The 21,053-nt window shown below is 37.3% G+C and overlaps 3 protein-coding genes across 5 annotated transcripts in view; 2 read left to right on the forward strand and 1 right to left on the reverse strand.

The window, feature by feature from the left end:
- Positions 1-2,106: 2,106 nt before the first annotated feature.
- Positions 2,107-5,582, reverse strand: LOC127952062 (uncharacterized). The gene is made up of 6 exons (XM_052550324.1): positions 5,459-5,582; positions 4,745-5,059; positions 4,499-4,612; positions 3,713-3,820; positions 2,243-2,301; positions 2,107-2,136 (listed from the first exon to the last, which is right to left on the reverse strand). Exons 1-6 carry the CDS (start codon positions 5,505-5,507, stop codon positions 2,107-2,109), a joined length of 675 nt encoding a protein of 224 aa, XP_052406284.1. The 5' UTR covers positions 5,508-5,582.
- A 1,640-nt stretch (positions 5,583-7,222) lies between these two features.
- On the forward strand, positions 7,223-19,227 carry LOC127952533 (zinc finger protein 271). 3 transcript variants are annotated; one of them, XM_052551061.1, is made up of 5 exons: positions 7,223-7,371; positions 7,573-7,690; positions 12,266-14,551; positions 14,645-15,662; positions 18,873-19,227. In XM_052551061.1, the coding sequence occupies exons 1-3, from the start codon at positions 7,345-7,347 to the stop codon at positions 13,795-13,797; spliced, it is 1,677 nt and encodes a 558-aa protein (XP_052407021.1). In that variant the 5' UTR covers positions 7,223-7,344; the 3' UTR covers positions 13,798-14,551; positions 14,645-15,662; positions 18,873-19,227. The 3 variants fall into 3 exon arrangements, with proteins under 3 accessions (XP_052407021.1, XP_052407019.1, XP_052407022.1); XM_052551059.1 differs by having other exon boundaries at positions 14,645-19,227; XM_052551062.1 differs by lacking the exons at positions 14,645-15,662; positions 18,873-19,227 and having other exon boundaries at positions 12,266-14,236; positions 14,479-14,589.
- Positions 7,247-21,053, forward strand: part of LOC127952582 (zinc finger protein 678-like) — a 33,806-nt gene continuing 19,999 nt past the window's right edge. Inside the window, exon 1 of the mRNA XM_052551218.1 lies at positions 7,247-7,371. The gene's annotated coding sequence lies outside the window, so the exon portion shown is untranslated. The remainder of the gene's footprint in view (positions 7,372-21,053) is intronic.

Raw genomic sequence — 21,053 nt, forward strand, 5'->3', positions numbered from 1 at the left:
GAAATAATTCTAAAAGCTTAGCATCACGACAGAACAACAGAGAGTGCGATGACGCTAATCTTCTTCCTCTGTGGTTTAAAGGTGTTTGGCAAACAAAAAAATGTGTTTTAGCGCCAAACGCTGGACTGGAGAGAGAAGCGACGAGAGGAGAAAAATAATAAGGGGAAATTTCATAGAAATTACTCGGTGCGTGCATCTATAACGTGCGCTGTTTCCTTCTTCTTCTTCTTCTTCTTCTTCTTCTTCTTCTTCTTCTTCTTCTTCTTCATAAAAAGAACCAATAAATGAAAGGGAATTAAATTATAATCTTTAAAATTTGATCTTAATTCAGTGGCGCAGTATTTATTTTTTTTATTTAAAAAGAGCGTTAGTAATATGCTTGGATCCACAACATTACACACACAAGAATAATTCGCATCACCACAAAACTGCTCATCCCCACAGCCATGTACAGAGGGAAAGTGCTTTATTTTGAGTTTTGTTCTACCATTTAAAATACAATGATGTATTCATAACTATCAAATGTATGATATAATTAAATGACATTTAATAAATAAATAAATGCTAAATAACTATTTTAAAGTATATAATGAATGTAGTGGTCCCCTGGAGTTGTATAACTGGTTTTACCATAAGTGGTGTATAAAGAACCTGACGAATACATTTTAATTAGGAAATGAAGTGGAGTAAAAGTAAAAGTTGTTTGAAACACAAAAATTCTAGTAAAGTACAGATAACTTTTTTTTTTTTTGCTTTTTATTTATTATATTATGTAAAAGCCCTTGCTACGTGTACTCCATTTAAGCTAATAGACTTGTCATAACACTTACATATCATTGCTCTTTTGTTGTTTTTGATTGCTTCCATTGTCCTCATTTGTAAGTCGCTTTGGATAAAAGCATCTGCTAAGTGACTAAATGTAAATGTAAATGAAATAAAAAACCATGGACACTAACAGACAATGGGACAGAGGGAAATGTAAAGTCAGAAACAGATCATAACCATGACACTTCTCATGTGTTCTGGATCCAGACTGAAGCTGGTTTAAATCCTTGATAACGCATGGCAAGAAAAAGAAACAAATAGAGACATAAGTAGCATAGCTGCCGTTCCAGCCAAGTAAAAGTAATTGGTTTAACCCAAGCTAAAGAATGATAATGTGCATTTGATCAGATTCAGCCAAGCTCTGCCTCCCTCCCTGATGAGCTTAATCACTTTTATGCTTGTTTTGATTAAAATAATATGGAGGTCTCCCTCAAAGCTGAGCTTCCACCCAATATACTGCCACTAACACTCCCCAGCTCAGATGTTTCCTCCACTCTGCGTAAGGTGAATGCATGGAAGGCAGCTGGTCCTGAGGGAATACTTGGTTGTGTGCAACTGTCCCCACTAGTTTCAAAACCTCCACCATCGCACTCACCCCATTCATTGACAAATGTTTTGAGAAACTGGTTATATGCCATTTAAAACCCTGTCTCCCTGCTACACAAGACCCATTTCAATTTGCCTATCGCCGCAATAAGTCAGCAGAGGACGCCATCTCAACGGCATTGTCAGTTTGACAGTACTCTAGCCCAATGATGTTGGGGGATCCATTGAGGGCGGCAGTCATATTCAGAGTGTCCATGGCACTCTTTATCACAACCATGCTAAAATGTAGCAGTGTAGTGCCAGAATGAGTGCTCATTGGCACCCCTTCAGCTGGGGACGCCACTAGGTGACCACCTAGATCTCCGCCTAGAAACAGCACTGTGCTCGGTAATGAAAGAGGCAGGGCAGCGTTTTTATTTTTTGGTTTGTGACATCCTTTACAGGAAACGCTGGTGCAAGGCTGCTCACAGCACTTGGTCACGTGTCACACCTGAACCATTTTTGGAAACAAAACTTAGAAATTGCTCACGGTGCCGGTTCTTAAAAAAAAAAAAAATAGAACCGGTTCTGAATAAGAACCAGTTCTTGGTTCCCAACCCTAATTTTAAGAAATCTTGACATACCAGAAGTGGACGTTTCTGTAGAATGGCCCACCACATGCTGGTTTGTGTTTGAAGAGATTCACTCAGCAGATCTCAGTTGAGCCAATCGTCTCTGAAAAGGACCTCAGTGGAGTCAATCCATGATGTTGATGATTTCAACCTCCTAGAAGATGTGATTAGACAAGAAATTTCTGCTGTCTGAGATCAGATTGAGAGTCAAAACAGAGACATTTCCAGTAAATACGGACTATAGGTTCAGACCACATTACCTTCTGTCTGATCACTTGTGTCGGTGTTGTTGGATTCAGTGTCCGTTCTGTGGAGCCACCTTCACAAACAGCAGAGAAAAAGAGTTCATCTATCCTTAAGAGCTTCATCATACACAGAAGAGGGTTTAAGACTCAGTTCCACATATTAAAGGGGTCATATGATGCGGAGGGTTGGGAGTGTTACAAGCTCTTGGTGCATAAAGAATATCATTCCAAAATCCAAAGAGATATTCTTTATCAATGTTAAGCTTCTGCCAAGCCCTCTTAAAATGGCTCATTCCAGCACGCCCCCAGATGTCTATGTCACTATGTGGAAATATTTGTGTAACAACACTCAAATGTTCACGCAAAGAAAGAAGACATGCTTTCAGTAACCGCAGTAGGTGTTGAGGTAGTCATGTCAAGGAGATGCTGTGTGAATCTAGGAGAAAGCAAAAGCACTTGATTTGGCCTTCTGAAAGTAGATGCATTTAGGAATCTTTAAGATTATTTACAACAGAACAGCAATGCATTTTATGGATGACCGTTTTGTGAACCTTGGAGAGGAGGTAATTCTGACTTTGCTGACTGTTCAGATGCAGAGTTTTGCACATTGTGTGTGTGTGTGTGTGAGAGAGAGAGAGAGAGAGAGAGAGAGAGAGAGAGAGAGAGACCGGGTCACTCACATTACAGTGGAGTCGGCAGTCTTAATCACAGTTTGTGTACTGCAAACACATACGAGCTTACAATCCAGTGCAAACGTACAAACATCACTGTGAGGACGAAAACATTCCTATAAAAAAAATCAAGCTTGTCCAGTGGCTTTTTACAGTGATTTAATATTTAGTGAAGTTTTGACCATATGATAAAATAAAAACACTATTGCTGTGAAGATCACTAAGTTTATTTGTTCACTTTATTCATTAGCCTTGACATAATTGTATTAACAGTTGCTTGTGTGCAGAATGATTCCAGTCAGTTCACCAGTCAGTCAAACTATCTGTTCCCAAAATAAATGTACATAAAAACAACAAGTGCATCATTTCTTTTTTATTTAGTCATTCATATGAATTATGTAAATGACATTCAACGGCTATTTGAATTATACTTAAATATAAACATTCACTCTGTTATAAAACTACATCATTATGCAAAGTCACACATTTGCTCTGGGAGAGTCAACAGAAACAAGAGCTGAGATCATTCTATGGCATCATTTTTTTTTGGGGGGGGGGGGGGGGGTAAATGTGTTTAAAGCTATGTAATTAACCAACTACTAAATCAAACAAAATCATATTATGTGCATATTAATAAATGCAGTAAAAACAACAACTGTTAACAGATAGCAATGCAAGTACAGGAAATATTAATGCATATTTTTAATGCAAACATATCTGGAACTAATGCTTCTGCTCATTTTATATTGTTGGTCTGATTTCACTTCATGGATCCGACGGTGATATCTAGTCTCTTCCATCCTGTTCAGCTCACGTCTTGTAGATCTGATGTCATAAACAATAAAAGCAACAGCAGCCACGCCCACCAGAGCAGAGATGACCAATCGGATCACAGGTTCAATAAAACCACAACACTGGCTTGCTGAAAAAAGAGAAACATTAAATCCAAATTGTGCATTTAACTCCTTTTCAATAAGGCTTACAGGTTTTGTGGGTTATATTATCAAGTATTCATTGCAAAGTAAAAATATCCACAAGCTTTACTGTCTGGATGTTTGAGTGTGTTTGCACACACTCCCCAAACTTGCCAAAACAGCATTAGCTAGAACTGTTTGACATAATGAACATCATTCTAGACTCTTTTAAAAGCTTCAGCCTCTTCTGTAATCTCAGCTCTCATAGAAACCCTTTGTGATTATGTGATTCTTTCTCTGAGATCCTTGTTTTGTCTCAGTGTTTTATAAAAGCAACAGGGCTCGTGCTCAGACACCTGTTTCACAGCTGCCGCTCGTCTGCGGTCTGCTCTCGGTTCCAGTGAAATCACAGAAAGAAATAAAAGGAAGTGCACTTATTTGCACAAACATATTTATCTTTCTATGAATGCATGAGCTGATCAAATAAACCTTGAATGCAATTTAAGAAAATGCATCTGCCAAATGCATATATGCAATGTAAATTAACATCTTGCTGGATTGCTTAGCACTCATCAACAGTAACATAAGTGACACTTAAGAATATGTTTGGAAACAACTGCATGAGTGTGATTTCTGACTTTCAGAGTGAAATATATTAGTTCTCACATATATTATAAGGTATGTACCTGAACACGGCTGATGGAGATCAGTAATGTTGACGTCCTCAGTCTGGTTGACAGTTAATAACAGAAAATTGGACCTTGATGAACTTTCTGGAGATGAAGTACTTTGTGGAGATTCTGTTAATGACAGATACTTTGACATCAGTCTCATTGTACACACTTCTGATCTTTATTTATAGTAGAGCCATAGCAATATCAAAATATAAATCAAATGAAGAATGGTCAAGCTAACATTTTCCCCCCACTCACCATAGACAGTAAGATTGAAACGCATGTAGCTGGTGTCTTTGCTGTTTTTGCTGATAACTGTTACTTTATAAAGTCCAGAGTCGGTGGTTCTGGTGTTTGTGATGGTCAGAGATCCAGTCTGAAGATCCAACTTCAGTCTGTCTCTGAATCTCTCATCAGGACCATCATATGTCGAGTTGGTTTGTGAGAGACTTTCGACTTCAGCAATTCTTGTGCTTCCAAACATCCATTGTATCAACAAATATTTCTGTACTTCAGAAAGATCAGTGTTCAGAGTGACAGAATCTCCCTCCATCACTGATAATGTCTTCACATCTACAGAAAAATGATTAAAATAGACTATAGTTAAAGTGTATAGTTTTTGTGTGAAAATTGGATGAATTGCATTAATTAGGATGTAAGAACTTAAAGTGGTTGATATTAGACATTTAAACAATGACAGTTCAGTTTCAGGTATTTTTTCTCTCATGAAAACAGAAGTGAAACAAACAGTTGTTTTGTGGATCAGACTGATTTCAAACTAAATATCAATCTTTGTTTGGATTTGCTTCCACTAGTACTCAGCTGGGGTCAAAACTACTACATTACATTTGCAAAGATATTAAAGAGATATGAAACTGATACACTTTTTTTGTTTTATGTAAACCACAATAACACAATCCTTTATTTATAAAAATGAGTGGACCTTCATAATTAAAAACACTCATAACTTACCAACCAGACCCCACGAGCACGTAAAGAACAAGACAAAAGCATTAACCATATTCCCTGGTCGTTTGTCAGCCACTTTAAAGACGCAGTAAACCTCTCTACCCGTTTACATCAACAACGATCACTTTGTCTCTTCATGTCGACAGATATTAGTAGGTGTTCCCACTGGTTGCCTAAAGAGGATGTTGTGGCAAGTTGTTCACTGAATATGTTTTCTTACCGTTTAAAATATACGTTTTGGAGGAGATATTTTGTACATTAAGTTCTTAAACTTACACACCTAAAATAATAATAATAGTAATAATAATACTTACCATTGTAGTTGTGCACAATAAAACACAAAGTACAATTTTATGCATATTAAATAAAACCTACTTTTGTAATTAAGGACTAGAACTTTTTTGACACTAATCAGTTAAAATCAAAAAAAATAAAATAATACTAATAATAATTTTTGTGTGTGGTAATAAAAAAAACTTACCTAAGTGAATAAAACAGCCCTTAAAATATCCTATTTGTTTTCCTTCTAATGAAATTTTACATATCCATTCAAGAAATCCTTGTGTACACATTTACAAAACAGATGGACTCCTTTTCCATCACAGAAAAATCACAGAAATACTCAATATCAAAATGAAATTTCTCTAAGACACTTTTAGTTGGACATATACCATATACAATTTTAGATATAACCTATTTTACTTCAAGCTTTTATGGTTGGTTTTATCACCCACAATGTTCTTAATATAATTATGAGGAAGTAATGGTGCCCCATTGAAATGTTCTGTTTCCCACGTTCTTCAAAATATCATCCTTTATGTTGAGCAGAAGATATATATGCAGGTGTGTAACAATATAAGTGTGAGTAAATGAAAGAGTTTTCATTTTTTGGACTAACTATCTTCCGTCACTAAAATGAAAGAAAGCTTGAAATGTCTCTATTAAATGAAGTAAGTCAAGTCTAAAACAAATACTCTGTTATAATATAATCTGCATTAAACCAACACGAGGTACATTCTCTCCCGTATGAGCTCAGCTCTCATAATGTGCACGCGCATTGATGATGACGCGGCTTAATGCAGCGGATCTCATTCTATGAGTAATTTATATATTTACTCATTTTAGTGTTACTGTGCCATAAACTTGTACATTCACTTGATGAAATTTTCCCAAACTATAATGCCATACTAAAATGTTTAAAGTGCAACATTTTTAAATATGATTCATATGAATTTAAATACAATCTTTAATTGCGTCTACTCGTCTGTGTTTTAGCTCGCATTGATTTATTAAAGGGCCTATAACGCGCAAAACACTTTTTTTCTTCAAGATTATTAACACTGCATTTGTTACAAAAGTTACGTAATTTTATTGACATAAGTAATTGTAATACACTTACATACATTTAAAATGTAACTCATTACTTTACTGCGTTACCAGGAAAAGTAATTAGATAATATAAAACGCTTTACCCCCAAATCTGTTCCACGCAATCCTTCAGCAACCACCTTTACAGTGTGCTTTTATGAGAATAAAAAAAAAAAAACCCGTAACATTTAAAACAGTACCAAAAGAAAAAAGTGTTTAGGAAGTCTTAGTAAAAGGTTTTTGAAAGCTTAATCCACGCTCCTAACCAGCAGGTGTCGGTGATGCACCTTGAAGTTGCATGCCAACCGCCATTAAAACCAACAAAGAAAAAGAACAAGAAGAAAAGAAGAGACGCGCTCCGAACTACTGCTTCAAAACTAAAGATTTGAGACAAAAGCATTTTAGATCATTGATTGAATGAAAGCATTCGAAGCAGCAGTAATAACAGAAACCTGTAAAGATAGAGTTTACTGAAGAGTACAGAGAGAACACGAGTGATCCAGAACCCTTCAGACTCAAGCATGAAGAAACTGAAGAAGAAGAAAGAGGTTGCTGTTTATTCTTAATTCTCGTTATCAATGTTGTAAAACATAAAAAGCATTACAAATTTGGTTTGTGGTACTCTTTCTGTTTATATAACATTACAATCACTTTCAGTTAAACTGTAACATTCACATTCGGTGAATCTACTCTCACAGCAAATCGCACTTTCAGCAATTCAGTAATAAATGCTGCGATATTCCCATTAGTTTACAGGAGCATCAAATCATCAGAAAGAGGTGAAACTTGCAAAGAGTGAGTTTATTAAAGAGGACAGAGAGAAGATGGGAGATCCAAAGCACACTGAACATACTCAAGAACAAACAGGTTGGTGATTATTATTGATTCTTCATTAATGAGGCTGATGGTTTGTTATAAAGCTTCAAGCAGATTTAGATTTTCTTTGATGTGACATGAACAATTGCTTACCCCTGCAAACAAATGTATTAGTTCTCCCTATAGAAACATGGGATCTGTGCCTATAATGTTTTAACCCTTATGCGTTGTTCACTAGGGGGTCAAGTTGATTCTTATTTTGGCCACAACTTTCTCTGTGTTTGAGCAAATGGAATGATTTTTGGTGACAAATCTTATTTTGACACATATTTTGGGAAATGAAAATGGTCAAACACTGTGGGCAAATTCACTATCCTTTTGGTTTATTTTGTGGATTAAAACATCCACTAAATTAAACTGCTGTAAAAATGTATCAGATAAATATTTTTTTTCCATTTTTTTTAGCAGAAATCTATTAATCAACCTCAGTCCTGATCAAAACTACCAAATGTTAAAAAGAAATCCAATATTTTAACTCTTTAATTACCAAGTTCATTAATGATGTCACTGATTTAAAAAAAAAAAAAAAAAAAAAACACAAAATGACATTTTCAATAAAAAAGTGATTGTGGACTGGATATTTTTTTTAACCTTTTATCACAGTCTTGGGCATGTCAAAGATTTGTAACAACATTGGCTTTGATGCATTGTTAGTTTTTGTGCAAAATTAGAATTCAATATTTTCTCCCCCAAGCCATGACACCATAAAATCATGCATTCTTGATTGTTTGTGGATTTCCATTTTTGCAAAAGGTAAAAAAAAATATTTTTACAGTTGATCACTAGGTGGGACCATTAACCCTTTAGATAGGCCTGTGCTACAAAAGGCTTAGTTTCTGGCTTGTATATGGAGTAATATGGAGTATAACAGCAAATTATAGTGTTTGTGTGTGTGAAAGATTCTTGATTGTTGGTGGTTTTCCCTGTTGGGAAAAGGTAACATTTGTTCTTTTTACAGTTGATCACTAGGTGGGATCATTAACCCTTTAGATAGGCCTGTGCTACAAAAGGCTTAGTTTCTGGCTTGTATATGGAATTATAGGGAGTATAACCAGGGCCGGCGCGTGCCTATAGGCGAACTAGGCTCAGCCAGGGCGGCAAGAGAGAGGGAGAGAGAGAGGGGGAGAGGGAGAGAGAAAGAGAGAGAATTATTAATTTATTTGTTTGTTTCACATTAGGTTACAATTATCGCACTTCAACAGAATTTTTTAGTAGCTATAGGCTAAATAAAAAAACTTAAAATTCCCGCCCGGCAGCGCCCTTAGTAGGTCAATATGCATGCAAAATACTTTAATGTATATTAAAAAATGTCAAAACGAATAAAATTATCTGGTCATGAGTAATCGCCTCTGTGGAAGAGCGCTTTTCGCTGCTTAGAGACAATGGGCGCGTATTTGGATTTTATATGACATTGCATCTCTCAAAGAAAAGGAGAATACAATAGTTCTTTAGGATTGCTTACGACTAGAAAAGGCCCTGACGCATGGAGACTGGCGGGATGTTGATGGGCATGAATTGTTTGAAGAGCTGACTGCTTTTGGCAGACGCCTGGTTGCTGCATCTAAACCACTGGATGCGCTTAAATTCATCTGTGAAAAAGGGATGGAAAACTAATTTCCAAATGTTTTTGTAGCATTGAGAGTGTTTCTCACTCTCCCCGTCACTGTGAGATCTGGAGAACGCAGTTTCTCAAAGCTTAAACTGATAAAAATTATCTCAGAAGTACAAGTTAAACTCGAGGATGCAATCAAAGCGTTTGCTGCTGCGAAAGCCCGACGCGCACGCTTCCGAAATTAGATGTGTGAATGTGTGTATCAGCCAAGAAAAAATCGAAACCTCCAGTTTTGTGAGCTAAAAAGTTGTGTGCATATGTTACGTTTTATTCTGTACACTATCTATTAGCCTATAAAACAGAAATTATATGCAGCTGTTGGATTGTGTAGCCTACCTTTTTCACCTTTTTGCAGAATGAAAAAAAACCCTCTGAAAACATGCTTGCACGTTTTTATTTTAGTATAATTTCATAGATAAAAAAATAAATAAAATTGTTTACATGCATCTTAAGGATCCCTGATTGTGAATGTGAGGTGGGAGCGGCACGATCGCACTCCGCCTAGAGCGGCATTTGAGCTTGCGCCAGCCCTGAGTATAACAGCATATTATATTGTGTGTGTGTGGTTGTGTGTGTGTGAGAGAGAGAGAAAGAGAGGGTGTGAGAGAGACCTTTGTGCACTTACCTTAATGTATCTGAAAAAATCCAAATATGCACCTCCACTCTTAGTACTACATAGAGTAAACAATAACAAAGTAAGTGTATTTATGCACCTGCTGCCTTTTGATGGTGAGGAGCAGAGATGGCTTATGTGTGAAGTGCTGGTCTTTTCTTGATGGTAAAGTGACACTTTTTGATTTTTCTGTAAAAAAATCTACTTTGCATCAGATATAAGAACATAATTTATTATGAAACAAAATGCAATACCAACTTCAAATAAACTGCAGCTCACTGGAGGGTTCAAGCTGCATAATCATCTCTAAAACTTTGGTATAAGTCAAGCCCTTTCTCGTGTTGCTTGCTGCTCTTCTCACCATCAAATGACCAGCAGGATGGCATGCAAGTGTTTAAATCCACATACTATGCTTTTGTTTAGTCTATACTTATCACCACCATTAAAAGGCAGCAGGTGCATAAATACACTTTTGTTTACTCCATGTTGTTCTGAGAGCTGAGGTGTACATTTAGATTTTCCTCAAATACATCAAGGTAAGGTCAAAGGTCTCTCTCTCACACACACACACACACACACAATATGATATGCTGTTATACTCCATGTAGCTTCATATACAAGTCAGAATCTAAGCTTTTTTCTTCCCAAAAGGGAAAACCACCAACCATAAAGAATGCATTATTTTATGGTGTCATGGCTTTGCAATCAAAAGAATTCGTTGTAATGGGGGAAAAATTGTAAATCTAATGCTGCACAAAAACTAAAAATGCATCAAAGCCAATGTTGTTACAAATCTTTGAACTGCCTTAGACTGTAATAAAAAGTAAAAAATAAGTTTTTTTTTCTCAAATCAGTGAAATTCATGAACTTGGCAATTAAAGAGATAAAATCTTGGATTTTTAAAATTTGGTAGTTTTGATCAGGACTGAGGTTGATTAATAGATTCATGGAAAAAAATTACTTTTTTTATATACATTTTTAGATACATTTTTACAACAGTTCAATTGAGTGGATGTTTTCATCCAGAACATAACGAAAGGGTAGTGAATCTGGGGCCCGTTTCACTGAGGTTCAACCAACTCTGAGTTTAAACTTGAACTCTGAGTTGACTTACCCTGAGATGGGAAACTCTTGAGTTTTCGGTTACAGAACAGCTGAAATGAGCTGGTTTAATCAACTCTAAATTGACTGACTCTGAGTTAAGCGCGTGCACCACAACTATAAAAAGCCATTATCAATGAAGCGCCGATATTACGATTCACCATGGCATCAGCTCCCACCAAAAAGCCGTTTGCAGATTAATGAACTAATAGCTAATCATTTTATGGTATATTCATATATATATATGCATTTTTCTTATTTTACAAATGATATGCCAATAGAGTAAGAAAAATACGGCAGTGGCAATTTTCACTAAGTTTATTTAACATACTTTCTTTGCGATAGATCCTGTTTACAGTAGGCTAAGTGCAAGTAGCTCTAGATGCTATTTACAGAAAAAATGTACAGTGAAAATCGTGATATATTCTATTTACCATGTAAAAGTAGCAGTTCTTTGCAACAGGCCAAGTGTAAATAATAATTAGATGCTAGTTATACTTTATACTGGCAGATACATTTGCACCTCACTATTGTTATACATTAACAGGATCCAATAATAACAGATTGTAAATGATTACATTTATTACAATTATAAATAGCTGTATCATTATTAAACACTCGTTAGGCACTTAACTTCCACTTTTAGAACATTTTGTTCATTTTTATTGAAAATAAATTCTAATGTCAGCAAAAGCCAGACTCTAATACAATCAATCACGTTACAAGCTAGTTTTCTCTGCCCAAAACATTAGTGCCTACAAGAAGAAGAACAGAAGAAGAAAGAAGAAAAAACAATTAGTAAGAAGAGCATTTTTCCAGCGGTAATCAATGAAGTTTTTAAAAAGGGGGAGGAGACCGAAAGAAACTCTGGGTTTGTCGAAGAAAACCTGCTCCTGACCAGGTTAGGTTCACAGTGTAAGTTACCATGGTAACTGACTCTGAGTATAAGTTACCTCTCTTTCAGAAACTCAGGCTTGACTTATCTTGCTTTCTCGGGTTTGACAAACCTCCCATTCTGAAACAGAAAACCTAGAGTTTCCCTCATTTCAGGGTTAACATACTCAGAGTTTTCTCTTAACCTCATTTGTGAAACAGGCCCCTGAACAATGAACAATGGTTAACAATGGATAGTAATTTTAAGTTTATAAAAAATACATCAGGATTATCTACATTCTGCATCGCAACTATCTACTTCACATCAGGTTTGACAATTTTTTAATTTATTTTTTATTTATTTCAGAGCTGATTGAAGAGAACCAAAAGAGTGAAGAATCAAGTGATGTTGAAGAGAAAAATCATGCCAAAACTAGAAAAAAACTTTTGAGTTGCCCTCAGACCAAGCAGAAAGATTTAAAGAAAAGAGACAAGAAATCTTTCACCTGCACTCAGTGTGGAAAGAGTCTCAGAAACAAATATGGTCTTGATGTTCATATGAGAGTTCACACTGGAGAAAAACTGTACAAGTGTTCACACTGTGACAAGAGATTCAGTCAGTCAAGAGACATGAAAATACACGAGAGGATCCACACTGGAGAGAAACCGTTCCCTTGTAATCAATGTGGTAAAATGTTTGTTTGTGCTTTAGCCCTAAAGAAGCATCAGAAACTTCATAAAAAGGAGAAACCACATTCATGTGAATTGTGTGGAAACAGTTTTTCATCACTGAGCTATTTTAAAAAACATCAGAAAATGCATGCTGATGTTAAAGAGTACATGTGCTTCGAGTGTAAAAAGACTTTTACAACAGCAAACTGTTTAAAACGGCATGAGAGGATCCACACTGGAGGAAAACCTTACAAGTGTTCACACTGTGACAAGAGATTCAGTTTTTTATCAATTCTGAAAACGCATGAGAGGATTCACACTGGTAAGAAACGGTACAAGTGTTCACACTGTGACATGAGATTAAATCATTCAGGAGACCTGAAAACACACGAAAGAATCCACACTGGCGAAAGACCGTACACATGTGATCAGTGCGGGAAGGGTTTCACAAAAAAAGGGAGCCTTTCCAGACATATGAGAGTTCATACTGGAGAGAAACCATTTGCTTGTGATAAATGCGGGAAGAGTTTTACACGATCATCAAGCCTTAATGTACACATGAACATCCACACTGGAGAGAAACTGTTTGCTTGTGATCAATGCGGCAAAACATTTTTGAGAGCTCCTGACCTGAAGAAACACTTGAAAGTTCATTCAAAGGAGAAGCCTCATTCATGTCAATTATGTGAAAAGAGTTTTTCACGTTTACAATATTTAAAAGTACATCAGAAAACACATACTGGTGTGAGAGAGTACATGTGCTTTGAGTGTGAAAAGACTTTTACTTCGGCATACAGTTTAAAACTGCACGAGACGATTCACACTGGAGAGAAACCTTATAAGTGTTCACACTGTGACAAGAGATTCAGCTGGCCAGGAGACCTGAAAATACACGAGAGGATTCACACTAGAGAGAAACCTTATAAGTGTTCACACTGTGACAAAAGATTCACTCATGCAGGAAGTCTGAAAATACACAAGAGGATTCACACTGGAGAGAAACCTTATAAGTGTTCACACTGTGACAAGAGATTCAGTCGGTCAGGAGACCTGAAAACACATGAGAGGATTCACACTGGAGAGAAACCTTATAAGTGTTCACACTGTGACAAGAGATTCAGGGTGTTAGGAAACCTGAAAATACACGAGAGCAGACATCCCAAGTCTCCCGGAAGTTCCGGGAGTCTCCCGCATATTGAAAGCGGCTCCCTGAGACCCGCAAATTAGTTAAAATCTCCCAGAATCTAGACCGAGCGAGCAAAAGTGCGCATGCGAAACAGATACTGTGTTTCAAACCGTGTAGCGCGCGCACGGCAGAGAGGGAGAGGGAGCGAGAGACCTTGCGTGTGTGTGCTAATGTGCGTGTGAGCGAAGCGCATGTCAGACAGAGAGCATCCTGATTGGCCGGTTTCTGCAAATCAACCAATCAATTGTCAGTGTGGGCGGGCTTTTATCTCTTCTCCCGAACAAAATTAATCAGTTATGTCTCTCTAGAAACAGGAGCACCATGACAGAGGGAAAGTGCCAAAAAAAAAAAAAAGTACAAGACACATTTTACGGCAGACTACACGAAAGTGTACCCCTGTCTTATATATGTAAAACATAATGACAGTCTTGCTCAAGCATTGCCCATGGCAGGTTAAATGATTGCAAAAGGCATGTTGAGGTGAGTTGACAAGTTTAATTTCATCTGCATATTATTCAGGCTAGTTGCCAAGGCTACATGAAAACAACAAACTCTTGAGACCTGTTTAAAGTTGCAATAGAAAATAAATAAAAGCAGTTTACATAAATTGTATAAGCAGATTATATAAATAGTAAAAGTAATCTACATATTTAAACATAATTAACAAATAATTACATAGGCCTATAGCTTATAGAAATAATATTTTATGCTATATCTTTTAGGGACCACAACATGCTAGGGAGGCTAAGCGCAGGGAAGTTCTCCCATTCAGATAGGCAAAGTCTCACTGAGAAGGTGACTACAGCTGAGATGTATTTCCTTCCTTTTTTTGGGGGGGGGGGGGGGGGGGGGGTCTTCGGGATACCTCCCTGAAATGACTTTTTGCAGGTTGGGATGTCTTCGAGAGGATCCACACTGGAGAGAAACCGTATCACTGCACTGAATGAGGGGATTTCATTTCACTGATTCATCTAATCTACACAGTGAAATCATTGTGAAATCATTACAGTGACTAGATCATCTTCAGATCCAGCACTTTCAGATCTGATGTTGATGAGAAAGCTGTCCTAACCAGACATGAGAGAAGCAGATTCGCGACCTGGAACAGAGGCAGGCCGAGCTGAGAGAGCGGAGAGCCGCGCTGGAATCATCCCGGGCTGACGCTCACAAGTCCGGGGTAAGTATACAGCGTGCTGTTAACAGTCCCACCACGTCTACTCCGTGTGTTTCTCTGCGCAGGCCCGGTGCACCCAGGACGCGATCTTCCCAGATGTCCTTCACTGCGACGCCGGGACACCACGGACCCTGGGTGCGTCCACAGCGGAGGATGCGAGCCGGGTCCCGGGCGACGACATCTCCCCCTCCTGCCTTCGAGATCTCCATCCAGAACCGCTTCGCTCCCCTCCGCGAGACAGGACGCGACGCTGTGATCATCGGAGACTCCATCGTCCGACACGTAAGTGCTACGTTAGCCGAAGGTAAAGTGCACACTCATTGTTTGCCTGGTGCTCGTGTTCTCGATGTTTCTGCGCAGATACCCGCGATCCTGAAGGACGACGAGAGCCCGAGAGCGGTCGTGCTTCACGCCGGGGTTAACGACACCACGCTGCGGCAGACGGAGACGCTGAAGAGGGACTTCAGGAGCCTGATCGAGACGGTTCGCAGCACGACGCCCGCGGCGACGATCGTCGTGTCAGGACCACTGCCCACGTATCGACGAGGACACGAAAGGTTCAGTAGACTTTTTTTGTCATGGTGTAAAGAACAGAAACTGCTATTTGTTAATAACTGGAATCTTTTCTGGGAGCGTCCTAGGCTGTTTCGCGCTGATGGATTACACCCCAGTCGAGTCGGAGCGGAGCTTCTCTCTGACAACATCTCCAGGACACTTCGCTCCATGTGACTAGTAAGTCAATTCTCAAATAACCATTATGATGAGTTTTGTTCCACCCGCTTAAATGATAAAAGTACTTGTGCTGTAAAACCTATTAAGACTGTGTCTGTTCCCCGAATAGTGAGGTCAAAATATAAATATAAATATAATGTAGGATCTAGAAAAAATCTTATCGTAATTAAACCAGAAAAATGTAAAGTAAATGAACAAAAACAATTTTTAAAGTTTGGGCTCATAAATATTAGATCACTCACACCAAAAGCAGTTATTGTAAATGAAATGATCACAGATAATAGTTTTGATTTACTCTGCTTGACTGAAACCTGGCTAAAACCAAATGATTATTTTGGTCTAAATGAGTCTACTCCACCAAACTACTGTTATAAACATGAGCCCCGTCAGACTGGGGGGTGTTGCAACAATATATAGTGATATTCTCAATGTTACCCAGAAAACAGGATACAGGTTTAACTCTTTTGAAATACTAATGCTAAATGTTACTCTGTCAGACATGCAAAAGAAATCTAATGTATCTCTTGCTCTGGCTACTGTGTATAGACCACCAGGGCCGTATACAGAATTCCTAAAAGAATTTGCAGATTTCCTCTCAGACCTTCTAGTTACAGTTGATAAGGCGCTAATCATGGGAGATTTTAATATTCACGTTGATAATACAAACGATACATTAGGACTTGCGTTTACTGACCTAATAAACTCCTTTGGAGTCAAGCAAAATGTCACCGGGCCCACTCATCGTTTTAATCATACACTAGATTTAATTATATCGCATGGCATCGATCTTACTGCTATAGATCTTGTACCTCAAAGTGATGATATTACAGACCATTTCCTCGTATCGTGCATGCTGCGTATAACTGATATTAACTATATGTCGCAGCGATACCGTCTGGGCAGAACTATTGTTCCAGCCACCAAAGACAGATTCGCAAATAACCTGCCTGATCTATCTCAACTGCTATTTGTACCCAAAAATACACATGAATTAGACAAAATTACTGACAACATAGGCACTATTTTCTCTAATACATTAGAAGCTGTTGCCCCAATCAAATTGAAAAAAGTTAGAGAAAAACGTACTGTACCATGGTATAACAGTAATACTCACTCTCTCAAGAAAGTAACTCGTAGTCTTGAACGCAAATGGAGAAAAACTAACTTAGAAGTTTTTAGAATTGCATGGAAAAACAGTATGTCCAGCTATAGACAGGCTCTAAAAACTGCTAGGGCAGAGCATATACACAAACTCATAGAAAATAACCAAAACAATCCAAGGTTTTTATTTAGCACAGTGGCTAAGTTAACAAATTACCAGACGCCACCTGATTCAAATATTCCACCAACGTTAAATAGTAATGACTTTATGAATTTCTTCACTGATAAAATAGATAACATTAGAAATACAATAGCGAATGTAGATTCTACAGCATCTAACACTTCAGTTTCATCCATCGCACCCAAACATAAACTGCAGTGCTTTACAACCATAGGACAGGAGGAGCTAAATAAACTTATCACTGTATCTAAACCAACAACATGTTTATTAGATCCTGTACCCACTAAATTACTGAAAGAGCTGTTACCTGTAGCCGAAGAACCGCTTCTCAATATCATTAACTCGTCGTTATCTTTAGGACACGTCCCAAAACCATTCAAGCTGGCGGTTATCAAGCCTCTTATTAAGAAACCAAAACTAGATCCTAGTGTACTGGCAAATTATAGGCCTATTTCAAATCTTCCATTTATGTCTAAAATTTTAGAAAAAGTTGTGTCTGCTCAATTGAGCACCTTCCTGCATAAAAATGATCTGTATGAAGAATTTCAGTCAGGTTTTAGGCCCCACCATAGCACAGAAACTGCACTTGTTAAAATTACAAATGACCTGCTCCTTGCGTCAGACCAAGGCTGCATCTCATTTCTAGTCTTACTTGATCTTAGTGCTGCGTTCGACACCATAGATCATGACATACTCATAGATCGATTACAAAACTATACAGGTATTCAAGGGCAGGCTCTAAGATGGTTTAGATCCTACCTGTCCGATCGCTACCATTTTGTGTACTTAAATGGGGAGTCATCTCATTTATCATCAGTAAAATATGGAGTGCCACAAGGATCCGTCCTAGGTCCCCTTCTATTTTCAATATACATGTTGCCCCTTGGTAATATTATTAGAAAATACGGAATTAGCTTCCACTGTTATGCTGATGATACTCAGCTATATATATCAACGAGACCAGATGAAACTTCCCAATTATCTAAGCTAACAGAGTGTGTTAAAAATGTAAAAGATTGGATGACAAATAATTTTCTCCAATTAAATTCGGATAAGACGGAGATATTAATTATTGGACCAAAAAACACTACACAGAATCTTGTAGATTACAATCTGCAACTAGACGGATGTACTGTTACTTCCTCTACAGTCAGAAATCTGGGTGTTATATTAGACAGCAATTTGTCTTTTGAAAATCATATTTCCAATGTTACAAAAACTGCATTCTTCCATCTTAGAAACATTGCCAAGCTACGAAACATGTTATCTGTTTCTGATGCAGAAAAGCTAGTTCATGCATTCATGACCTCTAGACTGGACTATTGTAATGCACTTCTAGGTGGTTGTCCTGCTTCGTCAATAAACAAGCTACAGGTAGTCCAAAATGCAGCAGCTAGAGTCCTTACGAGGTCAAGAAAATATGATCATATTACCCCAATTTTACAGTCTCTGCACTGGCTACCTATTAAGTTCCGCATCAGTTACAAATTATCATTACTTGCCTATAAGGCCCTAAATGGTTTAGCTCCAGCGTACCTAACTAGCCTTCTACCACGTTACAACCCATCACGCACCCTAAGGTCACAAAACACTGGACTTTTGGTAGTTCCTAGGATAGCAAAGTCCACTAAAGGAGGTAGAGCCTTCTCACATTTGGCTCCCAAACTCTGGAATAGCCTTCCTGATAATGTTCGGGGTTCAGACACACTCTCTTTGTTTAAATCTAGATTAAAAACACATCTCTTTCGCCAAGCATTCGAATAATGTATCTTTTTAATTGTGAGTGTAGTTGCATCTGATCAAAGGTGCATTTTTATTCATTAGCTTGGGTTAAACTAATTTTACTTTGTTGGATCAGCAGCTATGCTAATGATGTCTGTATTTTGTTTCTATGTTTTGCCACGGGATTCACATCCCGTGGTAACTAGGATTTACACAAGCTCCAGTCTGGATCCAGAACACCTGAGAAGAGATGATGCTGACCCTCAGAGGACCCCAGATGATGCAAACCCTGAATCAACAAACAGAACTAACAATTATTCCTAAATGTGTGACTTAATCATATAATAACTTAATTAATAATATTGATAGTTCATCGTCTAGCTGACTACGTCTTGTATTATTATTATTATTAATTTTTTTTAGTTTTTCTAAAATCCTGTCAAATGTGCACAAACTACTAGCTACTACTAAATATTGTAGAAACATAATTTTCTGTAAAGTTGCTTTGTAACGATTTGTTTTGTAAAAAGCGCTATACAAATAAACTTGAATTGAATTGAATTGAATGAGAAGTTATGTATATATAAAGTAATATATAAAGAAATATATAAAGTTTCACAGCGAATAAAGTGAAGTGACATTCAGCCAAGTATGGTGACCCATACTCAGAATTTGTGCTCTGCATTTAACCCATCCAAAGTGCACACACACAGAGCAGTGAACACACACACTGTGAACACACACCCGGAGCAGTGGGCAGCCATTTAAAAAGTTTATCCTTATATTCAAAACCTGCAGATTCAACTGTGAGGTTTAATCAACAGGATGGAATTCCTCTCAAAAGAACAATGTCAAAAAGTTGTATTATTATTGTGGATAATTTTGCTTCACGATATACATTATATCATTGTGCTTTCTTGCGAGGTTCATATTATGTTCAAATGTCTTATAATGCATATGCATCATTTGTAGTTTCCTGTCTCTTTCATCAAGGGAAAGTAAAAGTTTTTTTTACCAACTGTTTTTGTTCACGAAGCTGAAGAGGTGCTAATTAAGTGCAACGGATTTATTTTATTTATTTTTATTTTTCACTGATGTTTTTCTTCCACATGTTGTTTTCAGAAAACACAAATCGAAGAAATACTGTCATTTAGCTTTGCAACTGATCATTATTTGCTTCTCTTGTAAGAAGGAATGAGTATCTGAACCTCGTATTAAACAAACCCTGTGGCTAAAATCTCAAGTGTCTTGAGGACTTTATGGCCACTGTGTGCATGTGTCTGTTAAGTCCACATGACAGTAGTAATACATTATTATAAGTTTACACCACATTGATCTGTAACAGAACTGGATTGGTCATGATATCACAGAAGTTAAGCCGCCACACCACCATATTGCTTTTTATTACACTGAACAAAATTATGAACACAACACTTTTGTTTTTGCCCCAATTTTTCATGAGACTAACTCAAAGATCTTTTTTTTCTTTGTACACAAAAGGCCTATTTCTCTCAAATATTGTTCACAAATCTGTCTAAATCTGTGTTCGTGAGCACTTCTCCTTTGCCGAGATAATCCATCCACCTCACAGGTGTGGCATATCAAGATGCTGATTAGACATCATGATTATTGCACATGTGCCTTAGGCTGGCCATATTAAAAATCCACTCTAAATCTGAATAAAGTTTTATGCGGTTGTGGCAGAAGACCAAGGGTTTAAGAGATTGAACACCTAGCGTCTACAGCACCCTGGAGTTTAACCAGGGACTATACAAATTTGCTCTTAAGGCAACACAGGTTCATTCACAGTGAGTAAGCAGGAGACGTGTATATATATAAAAGAAAATATAAATTTATTAAAAGTAAGCACAGAGGAGACGAGCAAATTATAAACAGTTAAGTAGTTATACAATATAAAGAAATACAAGAATAGTGATCTGAATAGCCTCAGACGTCTGAATTCAGAGTGCAGGAGGCATGATAGCAGGGAATAAAATCCACAAAAAGGCAAGTCACCGTTCCCTTACACCTGTGCATAAACACACTCACTCCTACACACACCAGAATCATCACAGCTCCAGTTATAAAACTACAGTCACCCCATAACATTAAACAATCAATTAATGCACATCAATCTCGAAATAAAAACAGTACAGTTTCTTTCAAAAGACAGAGAAAAAAAAAAGAAAATGGTAATAATGGTCACTTATTAATTCACAAAATAAAGCACAGCTCAAGATAAATAGAAGAAAAAGAACAGTGCAATTTTTACAAAACAATATAGAAGAAACAACCAATGAAAAGAAACACATGATGACAAATCTTCAATGTCTAATTACACACTATTACTATTGTTAGCTGTGTTTTGGGAGATATAAAGTACTTTT

This window comes from Carassius gibelio, chromosome B3 (assembly GCF_023724105.1).
Source record: "Carassius gibelio isolate Cgi1373 ecotype wild population from Czech Republic chromosome B3, carGib1.2-hapl.c, whole genome shotgun sequence".
NCBI lineage: Eukaryota > Metazoa > Chordata > Actinopteri > Cypriniformes > Cyprinidae > Carassius > Carassius gibelio.

Coding starts and splice junctions, on each gene's coding strand:
- LOC127952062 (XM_052550324.1), bottom strand. CDS start 5,507: ATGGTTAATGCTTTTGTCTTGTTCTTTACGTGCTCGTGGGGTCTGGTT. Junction 4,613..4,744: donor TTTCAATCTTACTGTCTATG/GTGAGTGGGGGG, acceptor TGTCATTAACAG/AATCTCCACAAAGTACTTCA. Junction 2,137..2,242: donor CACAAGTGATCAGACAGAAG/GTAATGTGGTCT, acceptor CACATCTTCTAG/GAGGTTGAAATCATCAACAT.
- LOC127952533 (XM_052551059.1), top strand. CDS start 7,345: ATGAAGAAACTGAAGAAGAAGAAAGAG. Junction 7,372..7,572: donor AACTGAAGAAGAAGAAAGAG/GTTGCTGTTTAT, acceptor TATTCCCATTAG/TTTACAGGAGCATCAAATCA. Junction 7,691..12,265: donor ACATACTCAAGAACAAACAG/GTTGGTGATTAT, acceptor TATTTATTTCAG/AGCTGATTGAAGAGAACCAA.